Here is a 21768-nt window from a genome sequence, read left to right on the forward strand (position 1 = left end):
CCACTCCGGTAGAATAATGCACTAAAATTGCTAATAAAACCAACCTACCCATCACCCCTGTATAAAAAATATCATTCGTTTTATAGAATCGGCGGCAGATGAGTAATAAAAAAAAGCGCGTCATTCCTGCGGCGCCATCTTAGTCCTCCCAGGAATGGGGGTGTAGCAGTATGGTTGCCGGCGGGACCCTCCCACTAAAATGATTGTAAGAAGAGACGCGGGGAAGCAACATGTTTCAATCTCAGCGACGGTAACGCTGCGTCAGGAGCTCGGAGCCCGTAGGAGAAGAGATTCAGTTGTTGTTTATTTTTCTAGTTAACGCCCCCTGGCGGCCATTACTGCCTGGCTTCCGGTGAGGGCGGGTTGATAGCTGCCCGCGCCTCCTCTCCCCCTCCCAGACCAGCAGAGGCAGCAGCAGAAGCCGCAGCTCCCGCCAGCCCCTCCCGCCGTCGCCATTCCTCGCCCGCCCGGCTCTCTCCTTCCCTCCCTCCCCGGGGCCCCTCGCCTCCGGATCGTTCCTTCCTCCCCATTCCTCCCTTGTTTTTCCTCCCCCCTTCTCTTCCCTTCCCCGATCTGTGTGTCCCGCTCATCCCGTCGCCCCGGCGGTCACCTCTCGTCCTGTGTAACTCGGAAGGTAAGCTCGGCCATGCCGCCGCGGCCTGCAGGGCCTTTGTTAGTGTGGGGCGCTAGGCCGGGGCTTGTGGTGCTGGGGGAGGCCCCGGGTGCTGGCGCCATGCTCCGCAGCCCTCGTGCTCCCGGGGCCTGCTCCTCCCGCTGCTGCTGCTGTGTAATGTCGCAGCCGGTGCTATTAGTCATAGCAGGGCCTCCCCGCACCTCACACCAGGATATAGGGGAGATATACACCTCATACTGATACTAATATCATCTTTGTGCTAGATTACTTTTTACCAAGTCATGGTGTGTGACCTCCCATGTGCTGGGGCTGACCACCTCATGGTGACGCCTTATTGTAGTCAGGGGATGGGGTGTGCACTCCCTCTCATACCATAATCTGTAATCACATCACTTCATCTCTATTAAGGCTCCTGTAAACTTCACATCCATCCTTCATGTGTACATTTACATGTTGTGTGTAACCCATGCACCAGGGAAGGTGCCCTTGGATGTGCTAGGTGCAGCCACTATACACATCTGCCTTGTATTTGGGATTTTTCATTCAGTCTATTAATGCGTATTCTTTGCTGGGGTGTCTGGTGAAAGTATCCCTTGTGTTACACCTTACCATGTGCGTTCAGGTTTGCAGATTTCGAAGCCAAAAGCAGGTGTGGATCATAATGGGTGAGAACATCTCATTGACACAAGATGTTCCTCCTCTTTTGCATATCGGACTGTGTGAATGCACCCTAAAGGAAATTTACCGCTGGGTTACCTTGTGCACTTACATGCTGGCGTGTGCCCCCTCTGGAAGGATCTGTTCAATTTTTCAGATGCAGTTTTTGATGTCCAAACCAGAAGTGAAATAAATCATTTAATAGCATATCCATGATATGTTCACACTCATTATGATCCACGCCTGCTTTTGGCTTCAAACTGCATCTGAGAAACTGAAATGTGTGAACGCACCCTTGGATTCTAATGCCCTAGTTTTTACGGGGGAAGGAAAAGCTTTAAAACATTATGCAAATCAGCCTGAGGGGGCTTCATAGCTGTAAATTGAGCCTAGAGTCCCTCACGCTCATTTGCATAATTTAAAAAGGTTATTAGCAGCTAAGAGCAGATAATACACCAGTATGTCATTGTGCTTGGTTTACAATCCTTCATCCTGGTGTTGGTGGAAGCCGATTGATGGGGATTTAACGTGTGCGATAGGAAATTTATATTTGTTAAATGTAATTCCTATAACGCCATCATATTCCCCAGCTCTATTACAGATCTTGCCGTACACATGAGGACCATATAGAACATTAGACTAACAAAATGGCCAGATGGGTGGGATATTGTGAAAAGAGCCTTACTTCTGGAGGTCACTTGGATGACACTGGTATTGATCTGAGGGTCCGGGCACTGACTCTTTAGATTGTACTAGACAGTCACCAATGTCATAATCTACAAAACTTGTGCGTCATAGGAGATTGAGCGTCTTCAAAGATTCAGAATTCAGACTTGTGTTGAGAGAGGGTGTGCCATGTTTTAAGGTGTAGTCTTCAGGCACATGGGCTAGTTAGTCCGCAGCCATCCCTTCTACACAGAGCTGGCAGGCGTCCAGTGTGCACTTGTCATACTATATCTGGACCCAGTCCTAAGCTGGATGCAATTAATAAAGGCTGACAGACTCTGCTGACAGGTCCTCCGAACATGTAGAAGGAAGCACAATGTCTATTATACAGTAATAAATGGGGTTTTGCTCAAGTTCACACTTTAGAATATGTAGCGTGATCTGAAGACTATATTGCAGGCGCTTCCTATGATATTCAATAGGCATAAACTGTGCAGATATTAGCTGAAAATTATATGTGGTCCATCTAGTCACTGAGACTCCTCCGATGCCTGTATACAGCTGTGACGTACCTCTCTGGATCCAGTACAGCCGATCCCACGCCCTGCAGATTATCTTGTGGTATCAGAGATGAAGTAAAGTGGCAGATCGGAGCCTGGCAGACCGCTTCTAGAGCCTGAGGATAACTTAAATTCTGCACATTCTTATTTAATGTGTGCTAAAATCTGTACCACTTCTCTACCGTTTGGTGGACAGGGCTGTAGGGACTGCTAAATCTATTATAACACGTCTCAGAAATGGTTGGGCACAAAGGGCGGCCACAGAAAGACAAAGTTTGTGCATTCATTGACGGATAAGATGCATTGTACTCCAGCAATATTCAATTAAAATCTAGTGTATGACATGCCAGGTCCCACATCCCCCTCCCCCCGCTGGGTGCTGGTCACGCAATGCATGTCAGTAGCTGCGTGCTAATCCGTCCTCTAGCTACAGATAACTGCGCTGATGAACAATAAGTTCTTAGATCTTCACATCTCTCTGTAGTTCTGTGTCCCCTAGAATCCTGCCAGAATCTGCTTCTGCTGACATATGAACTGGTATCGGGATTTATGAGCTGTATCGAGGAGTAGAATAGGAGGTTTCCACATCTTCTGTCTTTAGCACATCCTCCCCGTTTTGGTTTACAAATACTGATGCATAGTTTATTCAGTATTTTGCAAACTTGTCACATTCAGTATTAGTCCATTGTGTAAGAAGCCTCTCAGATGAGGATCTAGTCGAAGACTCCGTTTGCATGGATCTAAAAATATAGAGTACGTGATTATATTCTCAGGGGCCGAACCCCTCAGAATATGACGCAAGCAGTCCCTGTGTGGATGCATTTTCAGTGTGACTGGTTCACTGATAGCAAAATTGGTATTAGAGTCCGAATTTCTGTGCGAGTCTATTGTTACATGCTCCAATGTAGATACAGAACATATCTTCAGCCGAACAATCTGTGGTTTACAGAAATCGCCCGACCTAGATTTCTGCCTGATTGTCAGTATGTAAGAAACATTGAGGAAATTTCCTGACAGATGGTGCGGACATATGCCATTGCCATTACTGGCTGCCTACATATTGTAAACTACTCGTTACCGCAAAATAGTGTGTAGGTCTGATGAAGGGTCGTGCGTAGACACCCATGGCCTCTTCTGTGGATATATTTGTTCTGTAGACTCCATAGCTGATGTGTATCTGCTGTTGCCACACAAGCGGCCGCACACAAAGGGATCTATTACCTATGTCACGCATTCTCCTATAGTGTCAGAGCGGACTACAAACATTAGTACAGTAGCGGCGTGTCATGTAACTATGCGCTGCACCTGTTCTGACCTTGTTCTGTGTATTTGCTCTTGAGGACATTGGTTTAGCAGAACAGGTGGCGTACAACAGCTTGTATCTAGTGATGGGTCTGCAGGCAACGGCTGGGTATCTGAAGTTTCTCCGAAGCCCCTGGCAGATATGATTGAATTCTCCGTGTTAATAGGGGCAGCTCTAAGAATAACACAATTAGGAAGTGAGATTTGCGCAACTCTAATAGTGAACGCTGGAGTCCTTATGTTACGCTGTATTGTGTCATAGAGCAGCGCAGCTAATGATCACCCAGCAGTGGTCTGGCATACATCCAGAACTTTGCCTTGCCATACAGTATGACCCAGTTTTAATCCTTATTATATCTGGAGATTATAGGAGAGGACCCTTTTGTAATCTATGGAGGAACCTGTCCTAGATTTTTTTTCTTAAATCTTTAATAAGTAACAGTAAGTTTGGGGGAAGGGAGGACGACATGGGGAGGAGAGGGGCCAGCAATGTATAGGTCAGAGAGATGAACTACATCTATGTTCCTTGGGGACCTCATCGCGTTCAATCGTCCCCATGTAGCCATGACCGAATCAGAAGGCGGGTTATAAACAAAGCCCCATCTTTAATCAGATTTCATAGAGCTTTTTGTTCCTGTACCCCTTCACTGTACGGCTGTGCAGAGGGGAACAAAGCCGCCACTGTTTTATCTGTAGTCAGCAGCATTTTAAGAGAATTTAATCTGCTACTTCATAGTCTGCACATTCTGACCCAAGAACTTGTGTGTTGTATTTCCGCCATTCTCCTCCTTTTATAAGCCTCATTCATTATGCAACAATGTGAGATGTCTGCTGATGGAAGTGAACTCCTCTGGTACCCGGGCATACATGCCAGCTGCTGTGCCAGTCTTCCCCACCAGTGCTTCTCCTCAATGTCTGTTTATGATCTCCAGATGCCAATCCTGTGACCTCTTTACAGACCAGGGGGGGAGGATTTTCACAAGTATGCGCCCTATAATACCGCTAGATTCTTCTGGCTTTTGATCTTTGAGAGAATATTTCTTGAGTCTTTGAAAGAGGCCACCACTATCTAACATGCATGACCCTCTCTGGTTGTATAGAAAGCTTGTTAGTTGGAGGATCTCTCATCCACGATCAATGCAACGAAAATTTCTGACACTGCCGAAGAAGCTGTCATTTATTATCTTACATCTGCAGTTTCACATCTTAAACATTCATTAGGGTAAAAATAGTTGCCTCGCGATAAGTGCAGCCCAAAGCCAAAGGACTTGCCTCAAAGGACATATACCATATTATCATGATAAACCAGGGATGCTTGTAGATCTAGGCATTGTGGCAATCTTATATTTGTTATCCATGGTCTTTCTTTCTAAAAGCAACTTAATGCTGCGTTCCTCAAGGGTTCTGTGGATGTTACGAGCCCATCCATGCGGTAGCTTAACAGGCTGTTACACTGCTGAAGTAACTCCTACAACACTACCCCATACCCACTGTGAAACTGTCAGGCAGTGGGAGGGATGAAGCACCGAGGAAGCGGTGGCATGGTGGAGGTAACACCCTCAGAGCCCTTCAGGCTCATTAGCTTAATTTTAAAAGTTGATTTTAGAAGGAAGGAGGCCATGGATAACAAATTTATTGAAGCATTGAAGAAAATCTGCTTTCATCCATATATAATCTGCATATAAAATTCACGGGCTCCCTCATGCGCAGTTGGGTGGATTCTAAAACAAGACACTAGTCCAGGTCACAGCGACTTGTCATCCTGCATTTTGTACAATGTCTCCTCAAGGCTGATTTATTGTGAGTGGTGCTTCTGAAGTGAATAAAATAAATGACTAGGTCATTGAAATCGTCTGCATCCTCAATGTGTCGCCAGTTGTCGTGGTTCACCACTCCATCAAAGATGTTTTAAAGATCTAAATTTATAAAGGAGAGCAAAAGAATTGAAACTGACGACACAAATCTGCCTCCCGGGCTTATATTGGAATTGGACAGGCTGTCACTTACCAGGATATGCTGCACAGCATGCTACACTAGTCTCCTGGTAAACTGATGGATTCCATGATGGAAAATGAAAAATGCCGCTGCAGGTCATTGGAGGGTCAATTGGGCTTCACTTGTGTTGATAGGTTTACTACTGAATTCCTATTGTTGAATGTCATGTCCTATAAAAACTCTGCCTGTAGGTGTCTTTCCATAGACATTGCTGGTATGTTGCCGGTACTATTCCTTATTCCTGTCCCCTTCCCATACACTTGGCTAAGTTGCCACCAAAGGATATGCATGGACATCTCCACAAAGGCCTCAAAAGTGAACGCTCATTTTAGCCTAGTTGTCCGTAAACACATCAAGTGCCTCTTTATTATAAAGTCAAAGGTTGCATATCTTGTAGGTAAAGGGGTAATGACATGAGCTAAATTTGGATGCCTGTAGAGGGGGGGGAGACAACAGGTGTCTAAACTACATGTTACATGATCTCTGGCACGCCTGTGTGCTGTGCTGACAATAGATCACAATGCTTTGTTATCCTTGCTGAATCAACCTTGAGAGAGGTCTGTGCTGACCAAAGTCTAATCTTGATATAACTTTATTACAGTTGCCAAATTATTAAAGCTGTCATTGTATATTCTTTCTGTGCCTGTGTGGTGCAGGGTGGTCTTGCTGTATAGGATCACTGACTGTTACTTCTCCAGTATAAGTTATGGCAGCATAACATGTCCTGTTACTGTTGATGTACAGGCGATACCCCTACTTAACACCTGACTCGCAGGCGAACCTTGTTAAAAACTGACTTCTGGATGTCGGTAATTTAATCCTGGTTCTTATGGCAACTCAAAATTTTAAAATTTAATCCGGATCAAAATTCTGGCTTGGTTAAAAGTGTAAAATGTACAGTTCTGGCTTGCATACAAATTCAACTTAATAACTAACCTACAGGAAGCCCCATCTTGCACATAACCCAGGAACTCCTTGTACATTGGTTAAAAGTAGTCCATTGTGGATCATTCCCTAGTATCCTATCATACACTCATTAAATGTTTTATATTCATGGTTTTGTTTTTTACTTTTTTATATTGCAAGAAATCTATCGTGTATTTTATGTCTCGCTTGTTCATCTGGGTCTTCTCCATGTTTTCTAGTCTCGTCTTCTCCTGTGACCAAAGACTGCATTGTTCATCTTCTGGCTGTTGCCCTGATCTACCAGATCTTGTCTCATCATGGACACCGGTGTTATTGAAGGAGGCCTGAATGTTACTCTCACCATTAGACTGCTGATGCACGGCAAGGTATCACATCTTGTATTAACATTTTTTTATTTTACATTTTAACAAACAATTCTGTTTTTGTGTAGAAAATATTTGTAAAAATTACTTTTCTATGATTCATTAACATGGTTAAGTTACATAGTTAATATTGTCGAAAAAATGCACATGTACATAGATTTCAACCAAGGAAGGCATGCAAGAAGTACTTAATTTCTGTTTAGATTCCCTTGAACTCTATAAAACATAACTCATATGTTGTGAAATGGATTGCCTTCCAGATCATAGTTGATTTTCTGCGTGATTGCAGCACACTGGATCATAAAAGAAACATGAAGTGAGATGTGAATTGATTGTATGAAGGCAGAGAGTTTAGTACTGAAGTCAAGCTCTCGCCACTTCACAATGTCTCTTGTCATATACCAGACTTCAGGAGTGCCAGTTTGTGATGTTGCTGGACACGGGACCGTCAGGTACACAAAGTGGGCATTCTTGGGCGAGAAGAACAAGACATCAGTGCTGAACTCTCTGCCTCCTTTACTTCATGCCTCACTGATTTTTATACCACCAGTTCACATGCAATTTCAATGTTTACTTTCTGGATGATATTGTCACACAGGGTCATGAAAGAAACATGCTAAATTTCTTGTAAATTTGTGCTGACTGGTTCCCTTTAACCTTATAATTTCCATTGTAGCCTGTAGGCCTCGGACAAATATTCCAATATTGTAGGCTTTTCTATGTGGAAGTCCCCTTATTAACTAAATGTAACATGAGCAGAAAACACTCGGTCACCCACAGGACCTTGTCACCTCTACATAATGGGTCACTCCACCTTTGAGGCAAATTCAGGCAACAGCATCATATATATATATATTTTTTTTTTTTAGAAATTTTCATGAATACGAATGGTTTGCCAGCTAGTTTCAGAAGATGATAATCTTGCTCATTACTGTCATGTTCATAGGTGTCTGAATAAGACTTGCTATAGAGAATTACCTGTTTACATACAGGTCTAAGGCTTAACCACCCAGACTCCACTTATACTACCTGACACTGTCGCATGATACTGACACGTGACTATTTGTAATGGAGTGAAGGCTTTATACTGTATTTGGTCAGGTGATTCTCTTTACCCCTTTGCAGTACAATAAAGCTATGTGACATCCCTGATTTAGCTGTGTTTATGAAACTGGTTCAGCTTTTTTTTTTTTTTTTTTTTTCAATTCAGGAAGTTGGCAGCATCATTGGAAAGAAAGGAGAGTCTGTCAAAAAGATGCGTGAAGAGGTAAGTTCATCAGCAAGGTGGTATAGGTCAGCCTGAGAATCACTGTGCATTGCGTGCAAAACATAAATATTTCTACATGGTGACTGGACAGTGACTTCTAACATTGAGTACATGGAATGCCCGGGGCTTAAGGAATGCACCCAATATCTTCCAAATGAGAAACTGCTTTATAGCACAAGTCAGTTGCAAATTCCTAATCTTTGTCTATAGTATAATACACTGATTGGAAAGGCCTTTACCTGCTGCTTATCAGTGGTGTTGCCAGTTCCCTTTTGTGCCAAAGGTCATCTTGTGAATGTGTTTAACCTTGAACGGCAGCCAAATTATAAGCAGCTGTAATCCACTACAGTAACTGGGCGGAGGGAATACTGCCAACTATAATTGTAATCTTAGTACAAGCCATCACTAGACATAGTAACATTGATGTTACACTTGTGGTGGTATCCATTTTCCCTGTTGATAGTTGTATATGTACAGTTTAGGTTGTAGAAATCATAGCAGTTTGTCTATATAGACAGCAGATACATACAGTATACTATAACACCGCACAAGACTGGACAATTCTGCGACTGCTAGTCATCAAAGGTGGTGCACTACACTGGAGTCCCTTGGACTTGCTTCAGACTACAAGATGAAAAATATTTTTAAGGAAAAAAATCTTTTGAATATGGGTATTTTATAGTCTCCAATGTTTCCTGCTTGGTATTGCTTGTGTCCAATGCTTTGTGCTACGTACGTTTTGCCAGTGCACTTATGGGTCTTTTTTGTCTTCCACTTTAGAGTGGGGCACGGATAAACATCTCAGAAGGCAACTGCCCCGAACGCATTATCACCTTAGCAGGGCCTACAAATGCCATCTTCAAAGCATTTTCAATGATTATTGATAAACTGGAAGAGGTGAGATTGACTACTTTGCACTTTGCTGTGAGCCTATTGTGCTCTTTTAAATTTATATTTTTTGGGGGAGCACAGGGTATTGTTTTAAGAGGCTAAGATTCTTTAATAAATTTGTCTAGGATATCAGCAGCTCCATGACTAACAGTACTGCATCCAGCAAACCACCAGTCACTTTGCGTCTGGTAGTTCCTGCAAGCCAGTGTGGATCCTTGATTGGAAAAGGAGGCTGCAAAATAAAGGAAATCAGAGAGGTAAGTCCCAGTGACTCTTAAGATCGCTGCATTATTACTCAGTAGTCTGAGCTATAATTGTAGCATGCAACTTCTAAGTCAATAGATCCACTTTTAATGTTTGTCCCGTAGAGCCTCTTAAGCAGACAATTCTTTAAATGGGTTTTCTGAGGACAGAGATTTTAAGTGCTCCATGACTCTAAAATGACAGACTTGCCTTCAGAGCTCTTATCTCTATGGCAGTAGGCATGTGACCACATCAACCCTCGGCCCAGCAGTGACTTTCCATAGATGCTGCAGATGGGTGGGTGGTTGGCTTTGGTGACCTTATGCCTCCGGAGCACTGCAGAAGCTGCAGTGATACATTGTCTGAAGGAAAATAAAGCGTTAGATTTCTGGGCACCCATTGGGAGTAGTTAAACAAATGTTTTAACTAGTACACCTTCATGCATGCATTTATATTCCCATGTCTTGTTTCCAGAGTACAGGGGCACAAGTTCAGGTTGCAGGTGATATGCTTCCTAATTCCACAGAGCGAGCGATCACTATTGCTGGTATTCCTCAGTCCATCATAGAGTGCGTCAAGCAGATCTGTGTGGTAATGCTAGAGGTGAGTCTGGACTTTTTGTCTATGCTTTGATTTTTATTGCGGACAGTGAAGTCCTGCAGCTGTCATCTTGCTTACAATACAAATAAGGCAGTACACATGTCTCTCCCATAGACCAGAATCGTGTTGTCTGACTGCCCATAAGGCTGCATATTAAGTGCTGTTAACAGCAAAGGAAAATGTCAGAATTAAAGTCTAAACATTTTTTTTTTCCTTTTTGGATTTTAAAAGAAAGTTTTCCAATTTTCTATCTAATTTCCCTTTTAGTTGTGTCAGATTTCAGTGTTTGCTGGATTATGAATAAATTGAAACATTTTGCCCACTGGATTTACACAAGCCATACAGTGTATGAAAAGGAGACTTAATTTTTTACAAGTCTATTTAACTTCTTCACAGCTGCCATTCGGCTGTATACGTCATATTTGCATGTGCCCCATGGAGAATGGACGTTTATAAACCTAATGACATTGGCCAACTTCAACTGCTATATCCCCTGAACCCTGGTGCCAGGAAATACAATTCTGTTGTCATGTTAAACAGGAGAATCTCTCCTTTGATATATGGACTGCTTATGGATGCTTCACAGAACCTTAGGTCGCCCTTAAAGTTGTGCTAAAAATTATGTACAACTTTCTATTTCCAAATGTAAAGTTAAGTGGCTCAGTGAAGTGTCCATACAGAGATATCCAATCTGTTATATTAACTGAAATACTCTCCTGTTTAATGACACCAGAACTGTTTGTATGTGCTAGGGTTCATGAGATATTTGTGTGTGCGCATATGTACCTTGTTTTGTAGCCCATCTCCCATGTCTCTTTTATACAAAACACTTAATTGGTTGCATATCTTTATCCCGTCTTGGATTACCTGAACATGGCCAGAAAACATATGTTTGTGATCCGTAGGTTGTTGATGTAATCTGTTGCCGTGCTGCAAAAATGTCCAAAAGGCTGACAAATGTCAGTAGCCTGTCCAACACTTCAAATGGTTAAATTGTTGCCTATAAACTTATCTCCAAATAGACTGCACACAGATGGCACCCATGTGGCATACATACTATTCGATTTCCAATAAAAGAACATGGGTAAAAATGTTCATGTGCATGTAGCCTTTGGCGTGGGTGCAATAGAGCTGTGGATTTGTTAATCAATTCCACTATTCTAAACAGCACTTGTATTCAAAGATTAATTAGTAATTTTAACTTTATTAATTTTATTACACTTCTAGTCGCCTCCAAAGGGGGTCACCATACCGTACCGACCCAAGCCCTCCAGTTCTCCTGTGATTTTTGCTGGGGGTCAGGTAAGTCAAAAACAATTTAAGCATTTTATTGCATGTGTGGATCTTTTTTAACGTTGTAAAGTAGGCTTGCACATGATCTGCGACAAATGCTTTACTTTTAAACCCATGTTAGAAAATCACTTGTTCGAATGAATATTCTTCCATTTTATACTGTAATATTTTAATGTGAACCTCTGGGTCAGACTACATTTGCCCTTAGAATTTGCCCTTAGTCTTGGAACCCAGTGGCTGATAGGTTGCAAACAAGCTGCATTATATTTCAAGAATCTTCTGAATATTTCATGTATCTAAAAGGGCGACATAAATCATACAAAATAACTAAGAAACGAGGCAAATGATACATTTTCTGCCTGGAAGCTATTGCACATCTGGACACGATTAGTCCACAGTAATGGAAAAATTCCAGTGTTACAAGCAAAAATTAAGAGTCAAAACATTTTTGAATACATTTCATAATTCCAGGTATAAATAAGTACCTCTACCATCGGCATCAAAGATTGCACATCAAGCACACGGACATACTGGTGTGTGCCTTCTAAGAGGATCTGCTGCTCTTCAGGCTTCCTATGCCGTTAAGGGAAAAAAAACTTTATTAATAATGCTAATGAAATTATGCAAATGATCTGGAGGGGGGACACTCGTCTTTACACCTGTGTAGCACAGAGCCCCTCAGGCTTTATTTTAGAAGCTTAAAAAAAAAAAGACGAGGCTTAAACTAATAAAGCAGAACCTGCAAGTGGCACACGCCGGTCTGTCAGTGTGCTAGGTTCCCAAACCTTGATCCTGGTGATGGATGTCCTTTGAACTGATATCTAGTCAGTGTGTGTAATTGTGTGCCAAGCCAATGCATCACCTCTTTGAACAAAGTGTAAGTGTCTCTGATACAAGTGCCTGCCTGATAGTCTTCATTTCCAGTTTCGATATTCTTCCAACTACGGGTTGTAACCATGGATCCAAAATGACATCTTAGTTCTTTGTTTGACAGTTTATTTAAATTGATAACTGCATGTGCCCCACATGCTGCAAGATATATACAATTATACATATACTGGACCTTGAGGCACTCAAAATGCATTTGGGTAGAATTTGGACTTGTCATTTTGTAGATTACTTTAAAGTGGTTACATGACTTCTGACTATACAGGTCCCTATGTAGCTCATGTTTTATCCCTGTCAATGTTTAGTGTATATGACCCTGTTGGCCTTCCCACTAAAGTTCTGCATCAGATAGGGCCTTAAGACAACCCAATCACTTTATTGCTTTGATAAATGGTGCTGTAATCTGTTAGAGGAATAACGTTCTTTTATTTTACAGAGACCTAGTATAAAATAAAGTTGTTGTTTTTGACATTGTTTTCGGGCATGTTTTTACACCTGCCCTCAGTCCATTGTACATTCCTTCAGTGCAATGTATTAATGTGAGTGGAAGGAAAAGTGTAAAACAAAAAAACCTGTGGCCTCATTTTGGATCCATGACCCAACTTGCTCCCTGTGTCTTTAGGTGTAGTAGTTGGGTTATAAAGTCTGAGGACTGAGGCTGTGACCTTTTATCAGAGATAACTGAACCCCATTTTCGCTTTGTTCAACAGGTGTCGCGCCAGGCCGGAGGGCACGCATGTGAGACTGACCTGTGGGAGGGGCGGAGGTCCCACACAGGGGGAGTCTCCCTAGATGCTGTGGATCTCCATGGGGTAGGTCCTAATATTTTATAACTCTGTCTACCCCTTTCCTCATGTCACAATTTTTTATCTTGGCCTATTTATATAGACTAGCATTTCAGGGGGGCCTTTGCTTTTATCTCAGATCATGTGCACACCAAACTTTTTTTAATGTTGACTAGATCATGTTGTGCGATACAGGCTGTTGATCTTTAGGCGTCAATCTACACTGTAGTTTTAGCTGTTCATCCTGCTTATAGTATAACCACAGCCTATGGCAACTGTTTGACTGTATCGTGAGCATCGGCCTCAAGTGTGCTTATATTGCCACTGCTTTAATAAAAAATCATCCCGACTAGATTACAGGCTATTGTCCATTGTGCGATAAGGAATCGGGCCTTCTGGGTCTTGTGGGTGTCTTGTCACGCTACCGGTGGAATGTTTCTCAGTCCTTTCTGATAACCTCCGTGCTTTACTTCTTAATCTTATCCCAGTTTGGGGTCTAAAGCTAGTTTTGCTTTGCTATCACTTGCCTTCACACCTTCAGGTCTTTCTGGCTGTCACAAGGGTTTAATAGGACATTTTACTTTTTATAGGCCTACACCATTCAAGGACAGTATGCCATTCCTCAGCCTGATGTAAGTGTGCTTTTGCTTTTTACCTCTGGGATTGTGGTTTGCTTCAGATTCACACTCGGCTTGTGTTCCTCTGCTCTGTCATGCAATGCTCATGGTGTGGCCCAGCCATATGCCTCTTTACAGCGCACCGCTTCTGTTCTCAGACGCAGTGTTCCTTTTATAACTAATATGTCCCCAGTCTGTTTATATAGAGCTCACTTGGAAATGCTATAACAATTCAAGTGTCTTGCACGTATCTAGAACTGCTCTATTTTTCTTCCTTAGCTGACCAAGTTACACCAACTGGCAATGCAGCAATCTCACTTCCCCATGTCCCATAGTGGCAACACCGGATTCAGCGGTAAGGAATCTATGCTTGCGCTTTTTCTTGTTGGCCTCACTACTCACTGCTAGCTTTGAAATTGCCTTACAGTTCTAGAAAATCCGCAAAATTTATACCCTCAACAACCCCTTTAAGATAGAGATGGGGCGGGCTAAAAAAACACATGTACTTGCCTCCCAGCATCCATCACTGCAATCTCCGGTTCCTGCCACCTTGGCCAGAAGCTGAGTGCAGCTTCCGTGCCCGTTTGTATACATTGGGCAGAAACCAGAGAGCGCAGTGCTGGATGCTGGGATGTGAGAACATGGGGTTTTTTTCCCCCAACCTGGCCACCCAAGTGTTTTTTATTTATTTTTTTTTTATAACCTCAGACAAACCCTTTAAGGAAACCAAATGTAATGTTGCAGGAACTAGTAAGTTGTGTATGCACACTGTGCTTTCCCCCATTCTGATGCACATATTACTTACTATTGTTTCCTTGAAGATCTTCACACAAGATAGTGGGTCAATAATGCTGGTGTGGCTGACTTGGGTGTGAAGAGCAACTTTCTACAATATTACAATTTGGAAAATTAACATAAGCCTGTAACTGCCTTCATCAGCAACCTGGTGTAAAAGTGTTGTGTGCAGCCAATTGACAGAAAACATCTAGTACAAAGATCTCTACTAGATCTCTAGTACTGAAGATGTCTTGCTGCTTATCATGCTTGCATAATGCAATAAAAAAATCAAAAATCCTTTTGATTGCCAAAAACCACTCTTTGTCATTTGCTGTGCTGTGGCCTAGTTTATCACCTAGAAAGGTGTTTATGGTGGCGAGTGCGCTATAGGTCTTTAAGACAACATGTCTGCATCCATGTCCTGAGCTGGAAGCCTTATAGGCCCTCGGGAACCTTGTTTGTTTGCACAATTGAAAATGGCTGCCCTGGATGCAAAAAAAAATGGGGGGGGGAAACAGTATCTGCTCTATATTTTGCATCTTGGATAGTAGGCTTGAGCACAGGGCTGTGAAATTCGCAGCATTTTTCATGAGCCTATAGAAGCTAATGAAGATGTGTGCTACCTATAGAAAATACTAAAGGCGTATGTCAACATTTTGTGCAAAGGAGTAGACTTGCAGCTTATTCTATGTTCTGAGAACTTGAGGTTTGTGTTTGAGGATTGCTGATATGTTAAATGGCTGGACAAATTCGCCATTTTTAAAAAGGCAGGTCTGTTTCGCTACAATGTCATTTATGCATAAGGTTTTTGCTGAAAAATCAGCTTTTGAAAAGATAAAACATTTTAACGTTGCCTATTCTTATTGTTAGGAGGTATTGATGCATCGGCTCAGACAACCTCCCACGAACTTACCATTCCAAACGATGTAAGTATGAAAGCTCCAAGATGCATTGTAATGGCTTATTTACTAATGCATAAGAACTACTTACTTTGCAAGTTGATACTATCAACGTATAAATTTGTTTTTGCCATAAACATACTTTAAGATCAATTTTAGTTAGTTTTCAAAGTGTACCTGTCACTGGGAATGTAACTTTTAGCAAGTGACAGGTTCTGATAGCTTATGCCATGTCGTTTTGCTGGCTTTCTGAATCGTTTCAGTATTTAAATTTTTACATTTCCTGACTCCCTGCCCGCAGCATGTGGTGGGAACCTGCCGCCTATGCCTGTCTCCTCATGCACATGACGGAAAGTGAGGAGGTTGCTGAATAGGAGACTGACACAGGATGCAGCCACCCCTCTGGACTTGCCACACATTACTGGGTTACTGGCAGGGAGCCAGGTCATGTAAAATTAACTATTAAATATTGAATGCGAACAAAGGCACCTTTAAAATCATACTGTATGCTTTTTGAACCTGTCACCATCTAAAAATGACATTCCTGGTGACGGGTTCACGAAGTTAGTTTTTTAATAGATTTCCCGCTACTGCTGTAATATGGAGAAACTAAAACTTTAGGTTAACTGTAAATCTCTACTTTTAGCTGATCGGCTGCATCATTGGACGTCAGGGAGCGAAAATAAATGAGATCCGCCAGATGTCTGGAGCGCAGATTAAGATCGCTAATCCTGTTGAAGGTTCCACTGATCGTCAGGTTACAATTACTGGATCAACTGCCAGCATTAGTTTGGCCCAATACCTTATCAATGTCAGGTAAGACCATTATGGGTATGTGTAACACCCTGTCCCTGAAACGTGAGGCATGAATTTTTGGCACTTGTATGAAAAATTGCACAATTAGTTGTTGTCCCAAATACTGGACTAGGAGTTGGTGTCAGAGGCATCCACCAGTCTAGCTGCAGGTTTTGAATGCCCACTGGTGCTTTTGTTGAAGTATTTACTATTCACAAAAAATGGCACCGTACTTCATGGGTTTTGGTATTTGGTGATTTCAATCAAACTCAACTGCAGATGTAGGGGCTTGTGCTTACTGTGGGTCTGCTGAGAATGGCAGATCATTAGATCTTCTCCGGTTGTTGGGATGACTACATGTACACACTTTTATTAGTGCAGGAATTAACTTGTGGTCAAAAAATATTCTGGTTAAAGGGGTCTACCTCTTTACCTACATGTTTTCAGTAGTATGTGAGGGAAGAATATTGGGTGATTTTTACCAATATACATCTACTTATCAAGAAAGCAGAGCTGAACTTTTAATAAAGTGAAGCCTCCTGTCTTTCCCGTCTCAGACATTCCTGTCCATAAAATGATCTGTCCATGAACAATCGCTCTGCTGTGACCTTTATCATAAATCCAGAATACTACTATAAGGTCCTGGCAGGGAGATTGCTTGTGGACAGGAATGTCTGTCTGGTGAGGTAAAAGATGAGGGCACTTCCTCATGGCTACTGGCACCGTGAACCATGTTTTTTTTTTTTTTTCATCCATGGTTTGCTAATGAGCCTGAGGCGACTGGGGTGTTTCCCAGAACCCCTCCTCGCATTGTGTGTGGGTGTTTTCCCCTCCCTATCCCTGATTTAATCTCACTTCAGCCCAGGAAGTGCTGAGTGTAACAGCCTGTGAATCGACCATACAGAGGATTAGAGAACAGTCACGGTAGCCTTTCAGGCTCCTTAGCATAATTTTAAGTTTATTTTGGAGGATAGCAAATATCAGATTGCCATGAACAGTGAGCATCCTAAAACCTGGGCCACTTATGGATCCAGTTTCTGACTACTAGAATTTAGTTTCTTATGATGCTACCTACAGGAAGCCTAGTGACATTATGTGGAATAATGGCCAATCCATTATGCCATGCAATTGTTGGGAGCTCTGTTTCAGGGTGCATCAGGTCCACCTTGTGAAACATATTTTCTTGTTTTGCCTGATCTCTGCAGTTTATCTACAGAAGAGAAACTGTAGTAATGAATGGGAAGCTTTTGGGGGGGGGGGGGGTGTTATTTTTTTTCTAGCTCATAATAGATGCAATGCTATGCATTTTTCACCATGTGGTGTACATGGCCCATAAATGTCACTTCCTCTAGTTGTGGTTTGCTGTCAGTAACCGGGCACATATCCCTTCATTGCTAATGATCTGGTTTTTCACTGTAGTGTTGTAGCTTGCTCACAGCCTCCATTGTTATCCTCCTGTACTCCTCCGTTTGTTCCTGTTCTCCCACCCACCCGTTTAGTTTTGTTCCCTTTTTTTCTTTTTTCCTCTGTTTCAGTCTAGAAACCGCTAAACCCTCCTCCTCCCAGAGCGTCACGACCCCTGACCTTCTCAGCATCTCTCAACCCTCCACCCCTTCCTCTTCCAATGCTGCCCCCTCTCTGGTGAACGCTTCCACGACCGGGGGTGGCGAACCATCCTCAGCCTCCACCTCCTCTTCCTCCTCCTCGGAAACACCTTCCAGCCTCCCTAATCCCTCGACTGCCCCTTGTGTCTCCAATCTGCTTGACATGAAACCCGTCCCGCTCCTGGCTCTAAATGTCGTGTCCACAGCCTCTACCTCATCCTCTGCTGCTCCTGCCTCTGCCGCCCAGCAATACTCTAAAGTGAAATCGGACAAGCAGCGCTTCTCTCCTTACTGAGTAGCCTGTGTGGTTTGGGTTGTTCTAGACACCGGACTTGTACATGTAACACTTTAATTTAATTGACTGTCTCTCACCTGTTGGATCTACTGTAAATCCCCTTTTTATGCTACAAATTGGGCCATCTAATTGGTGGTCAGTGTGCAAGATCTGGGTTACTATTGCTAATTTGGAAGGTAGTTTCCTGCCTCTCTGTGCATATTTTACCTTACTAATAGTGTTAGCTGTTTTATGGCTTTGATCAGCATTCACTGTATTTCAATAAAACAGCCAATAGTTTATTGACAAACCTTCGTGCGAGTTATTTCTGGGCAGTCTGCGTGGTGCACATCTTTTATATAGGGATTTGTTATCCTGTGGATATGCTGGAATGTCTTAGATGTGGTTTACACTGTATTAAGGACCCATCAATGTAGAAGTGGTTGTGCGCACGTGGCTGGTTGTTACATCGGAAATATGGCTGGCCACGTATGCACTACCCCCCTCTACATTTACAGTGGCTTTGGTGGGAAAATCCTCTAAAGCTTTGCAGGGGAGTTTGGTCAGGAAAACTGTGAGATTGCAGGTTCTGTCCAGGAAATACAACAAGCAATCACTGAATTCAGTGATCTGTCTGGTCTGAGAAACTGGGGCATACAGCAAAATAACATGAACAAGTCATCATACAAGTTTTGGCAGCACATTCTTGTGTCATGTCTCAGAACCAACAATTGTCTACTCGGGTATCTTGCCTGCAAAAACTAAGTGTTAGTAATGTGATTACCGGGGATTCCTACTCAAACCAGTGACACCAGCCTCATAAATTGACTTAATATCATCAGACCTTTACCAATATGATGCCTCTTACATAACAGTATATAGTAAGTAGTTATAGTTTATAGTTAGAAATGTCTGAACTTCCTAACCTTAATGCTTAAGTAGAAATGCCTTCTTTTGGGTTATCCATTAGTAGTTAAAGGACAATTGCCATCAAAATCGAGCATTAACCAGGGACACTAACTCCAGGCACTGATGCTGGTAATCTTGTGTTATTCATGGCCTCCTTCCTACTAATATGAACTCATAAAATTATGCTAATGTGCCTGGCAGGATGGCTATACAGGCTATTGTTCTCACCCTGCTCCCTCATTACTTGTCCAGTGAGCACTTCCTGTTGTATTCTCAGAACTGAGTGAGCAGGGGGAGGCTGAGTCCGTAAGTTTGTATAGCTCTTTGCGCTCATTAGCATAATTTTAAAGGTTAATTTTAGGAGGCCATGGATAACAAATAATTGTTGCAATCTTTATATTGTACCTGGTTTATCACAATGAATTTTAATGGTAGATTTCCTTTTAAAGATGATGCAGATTGTGCAGCCATTTACAGGACACTAGATACAGCCTGTAGGTGGGTGTATGTTTACAGAATAAAGCAGTCCTACTTTATTTCTAAACTGCTTACAAGTCTTTGCAGGATTATAAAGTCAGATATGATGGGTAATCCTTCCCTGTTGGTAAATGTTACAGGACTTGTTCATTAGGGCAGTGCCATTGGGGGTACAATGGCAGAGACCCCCCTACTTATTGGTTGCAGCAGTGTCCTTGACTGGGACCTGTGACATGAGCCCGTCATAGTCTCCCAAGGGAACCTGATCACTTCTAGGGCAGAATATAACCTATAGACTATAAGATGCAGCTATGTGTCGCTGTAAGTCTTGGTGTTCATACAAGTGCAGGTGACTGCTATATATGGAGAGTTTGTAATTGGCTTTGTACTAAATCTGTTCTGTTCTTTTGTTTAGGCTTTCTTCAGAAGCTGGTGGCATGGGAAGCAGTTAAACATCTTCCAACATCTCTTCCTCTGTTTAGCTCATGTCAGTCTGCATAGCCCTGCAAACAGCTTTTTTTTTCATTTTTTTTTTTCTTCAGGTTTTAACTAGTTTGCAAATTTTCAGTTTCATCGTGCTTTTCCTCATCCACTCGTCAACTTTTTTTTTTAATTAATGACAGAATTTTAACTCAATTTGTTTCTCCTTTTCCCGCTGTTAAAACCTGCTGATACAGATTTTAGTTTTATAAAAGTTTGTCCTGTTGCCTATATATTTTTTTTTTTTTATTTAAGTCACAATGTAAAGAGTGGGGTATTAAAGGCATTTCAATTTAGTTCTGTAACGTCAGGAATTTTTCAGAAAACAAATAAAGATGGACTGAAATTTTGTGTGAGCGTCTTTTGTAATAAGCTGCTCCACGCTTGTTGTGCAGGAGCTTATGTTCTGCAGATAATAGTTATGATTGACTTGTATAACACAGTAAAAGGGTAAGTAAATATTAATTCTTGTGACTGCAAACTTTAAAATAAATTTCTAAACCAAATTTGTTGGGTCATTTCTGTTTCTCTAGGGGATTCTGCACTCTAGCACAGGGGACCCTCGCCTAGTAGAGAAACTTGTGGGTACAGGTCCTATAAAGTGTTGCATTCAATGCTGTCAGGCATGGGGCATACAATTTTATACCTGCACCACCCATTCTTTGAGAGCTCTAATAACTTTCGTGTTACTCTATAGCAGTGATGACTAACCTTTTAGAGCCTGAGTGCCCAAACTGGAACCAAAAGTCACTCATTTATTGGAAAGATCCAGCACAGCAATTTAAGCAGTAATTTATTTCTCCTTGTTCTTTGACAACTTTCAATCATTCAGCCTAATAACGGCACCAACGCAGTTGAAAGGAGGAGGGCAAATTCATCTATCAATGTAGGAAGATTCTGCAGGAAGATTCTTTTAGTCCTGTCTGGTGAACTTCATGCTTGGGTGATGGCCTGGGTGCCCACTGAGAGGGCTCCGAGTGCCACCTCTGGCACCCGTGCCATAGGTTCGCCACCACTGCTCTATAGCATTAAGTGAAATGTATGTCCGGGCTGGGCTAGTGCTAAAAATCCAGCTGGCAGGTTGCCTTAATCTCCATCCTTCCAGCAACTATACCTAAGGGACTTTACCTACATTTACATGGAAGTGTTCCCTCACCACAGAAGATCTCAACTCCAGACAATTGTGTAGCCTGTGGAAGCTGGCCCATATGTCTGCACTCTTTGTACTGGACCACTTATGGATTGGGCCGAGTCCTTGCATAATACATGAATATACCTTCCGATCTGCTATGTCATTGCTGGTAGTCTAATGGCTTATACACTACTGATTCTGACATTCAGCAAGATGGAAAATCCTTGTGAATGACTGCTGTGGTTGGTGCTATATTCTGCAAAACTATTGCTTTGCAGTAAAATATATATATATATATATTTATTATGAGCAACCAGACCCTGCAGAGGGTCTAAAATATGCAGTCCCCGGGTTATGTACAAGATAGGGGCCATAGGTTTGTTCTTAAGTTGAATTTGTATGCAAGTTGAAACTGTAGTTCTAGACTTTTTTTTTTTTTTTTTGCGCCCCAGTGACAATCTGAGTTTTCAAAATTTTTTGCTGTAAGGGGACCAAGGATAAAGCTTCATTACAGACTCCTTACAACTGATCATTGCAGTCTGGGACTATAGTAACATCCAGTGAGCTTCACCAGAGGTCACAGGGAGCAGATGGGTCAGTCTTTAACTATGGGTCATCTGTAAGTCAGTTGTCCTTAAGGAGGGGACTGCCTGTATATAAAAATGAAGTTTAAATCACCCCCACTTCCTCAGATCACATGTAACTATCATAAACATGTTAGGTATAGTTGCCTC

General features: G+C 42.3%; 1 protein-coding gene across 7 annotated transcripts; it reads left to right on the forward strand.

Annotated features, from left to right (window-relative positions):
* The first annotated feature begins 228 nt into the window (after positions 1–228).
* On the forward strand, positions 229–20248 carry PCBP2 (poly(rC) binding protein 2). 7 transcript variants are annotated; one of them, XM_072134639.1, is made up of 13 exons: positions 229–250; positions 6960–7106; positions 8314–8370; positions 9151–9267; positions 9387–9518; positions 9979–10107; positions 11332–11406; positions 12996–13097; positions 13661–13702; positions 13967–14042; positions 15335–15390; positions 16010–16179; positions 17694–18346. In XM_072134639.1, the coding sequence occupies exons 2-13, from the start codon at positions 7038–7040 to the stop codon at positions 18055–18057; spliced, it is 1389 nt and encodes a 462-aa protein (XP_071990740.1). In that variant the 5' UTR covers positions 229–250; positions 6960–7037; the 3' UTR covers positions 18058–18346. The 7 variants fall into 7 exon arrangements, with proteins under 7 accessions (XP_071990740.1, XP_071990741.1, XP_071990742.1 ...); XM_072134638.1 differs by lacking the exon at positions 229–250 and adding an exon at positions 267–634; XM_072134643.1 differs by lacking the exons at positions 229–250; positions 17694–18346 and adding exons at positions 274–634; positions 19838–20248.
* Positions 20249–21768: the final 1520 nt, after the last annotated feature.

Source organism: Engystomops pustulosus, chromosome 2, assembly GCF_040894005.1.
Source record: "Engystomops pustulosus chromosome 2, aEngPut4.maternal, whole genome shotgun sequence".
Lineage (NCBI taxonomy): Eukaryota > Metazoa > Chordata > Amphibia > Anura > Leptodactylidae > Engystomops > Engystomops pustulosus.

Coding starts and splice junctions, on each gene's coding strand:
- PCBP2 (XM_072134639.1), top strand. CDS start 7,038: ATGGACACCGGTGTTATTGAAGGAGGCCTGAATGTTACTCTCACCATT. Junction 7,107..8,313: donor GACTGCTGATGCACGGCAAG/GTATCACATCTT, acceptor TTTTCAATTCAG/GAAGTTGGCAGCATCATTGG. Junction 11,407..12,995: donor TGATTTTTGCTGGGGGTCAG/GTAAGTCAAAAA, acceptor TTTGTTCAACAG/GTGTCGCGCCAGGCCGGAGG.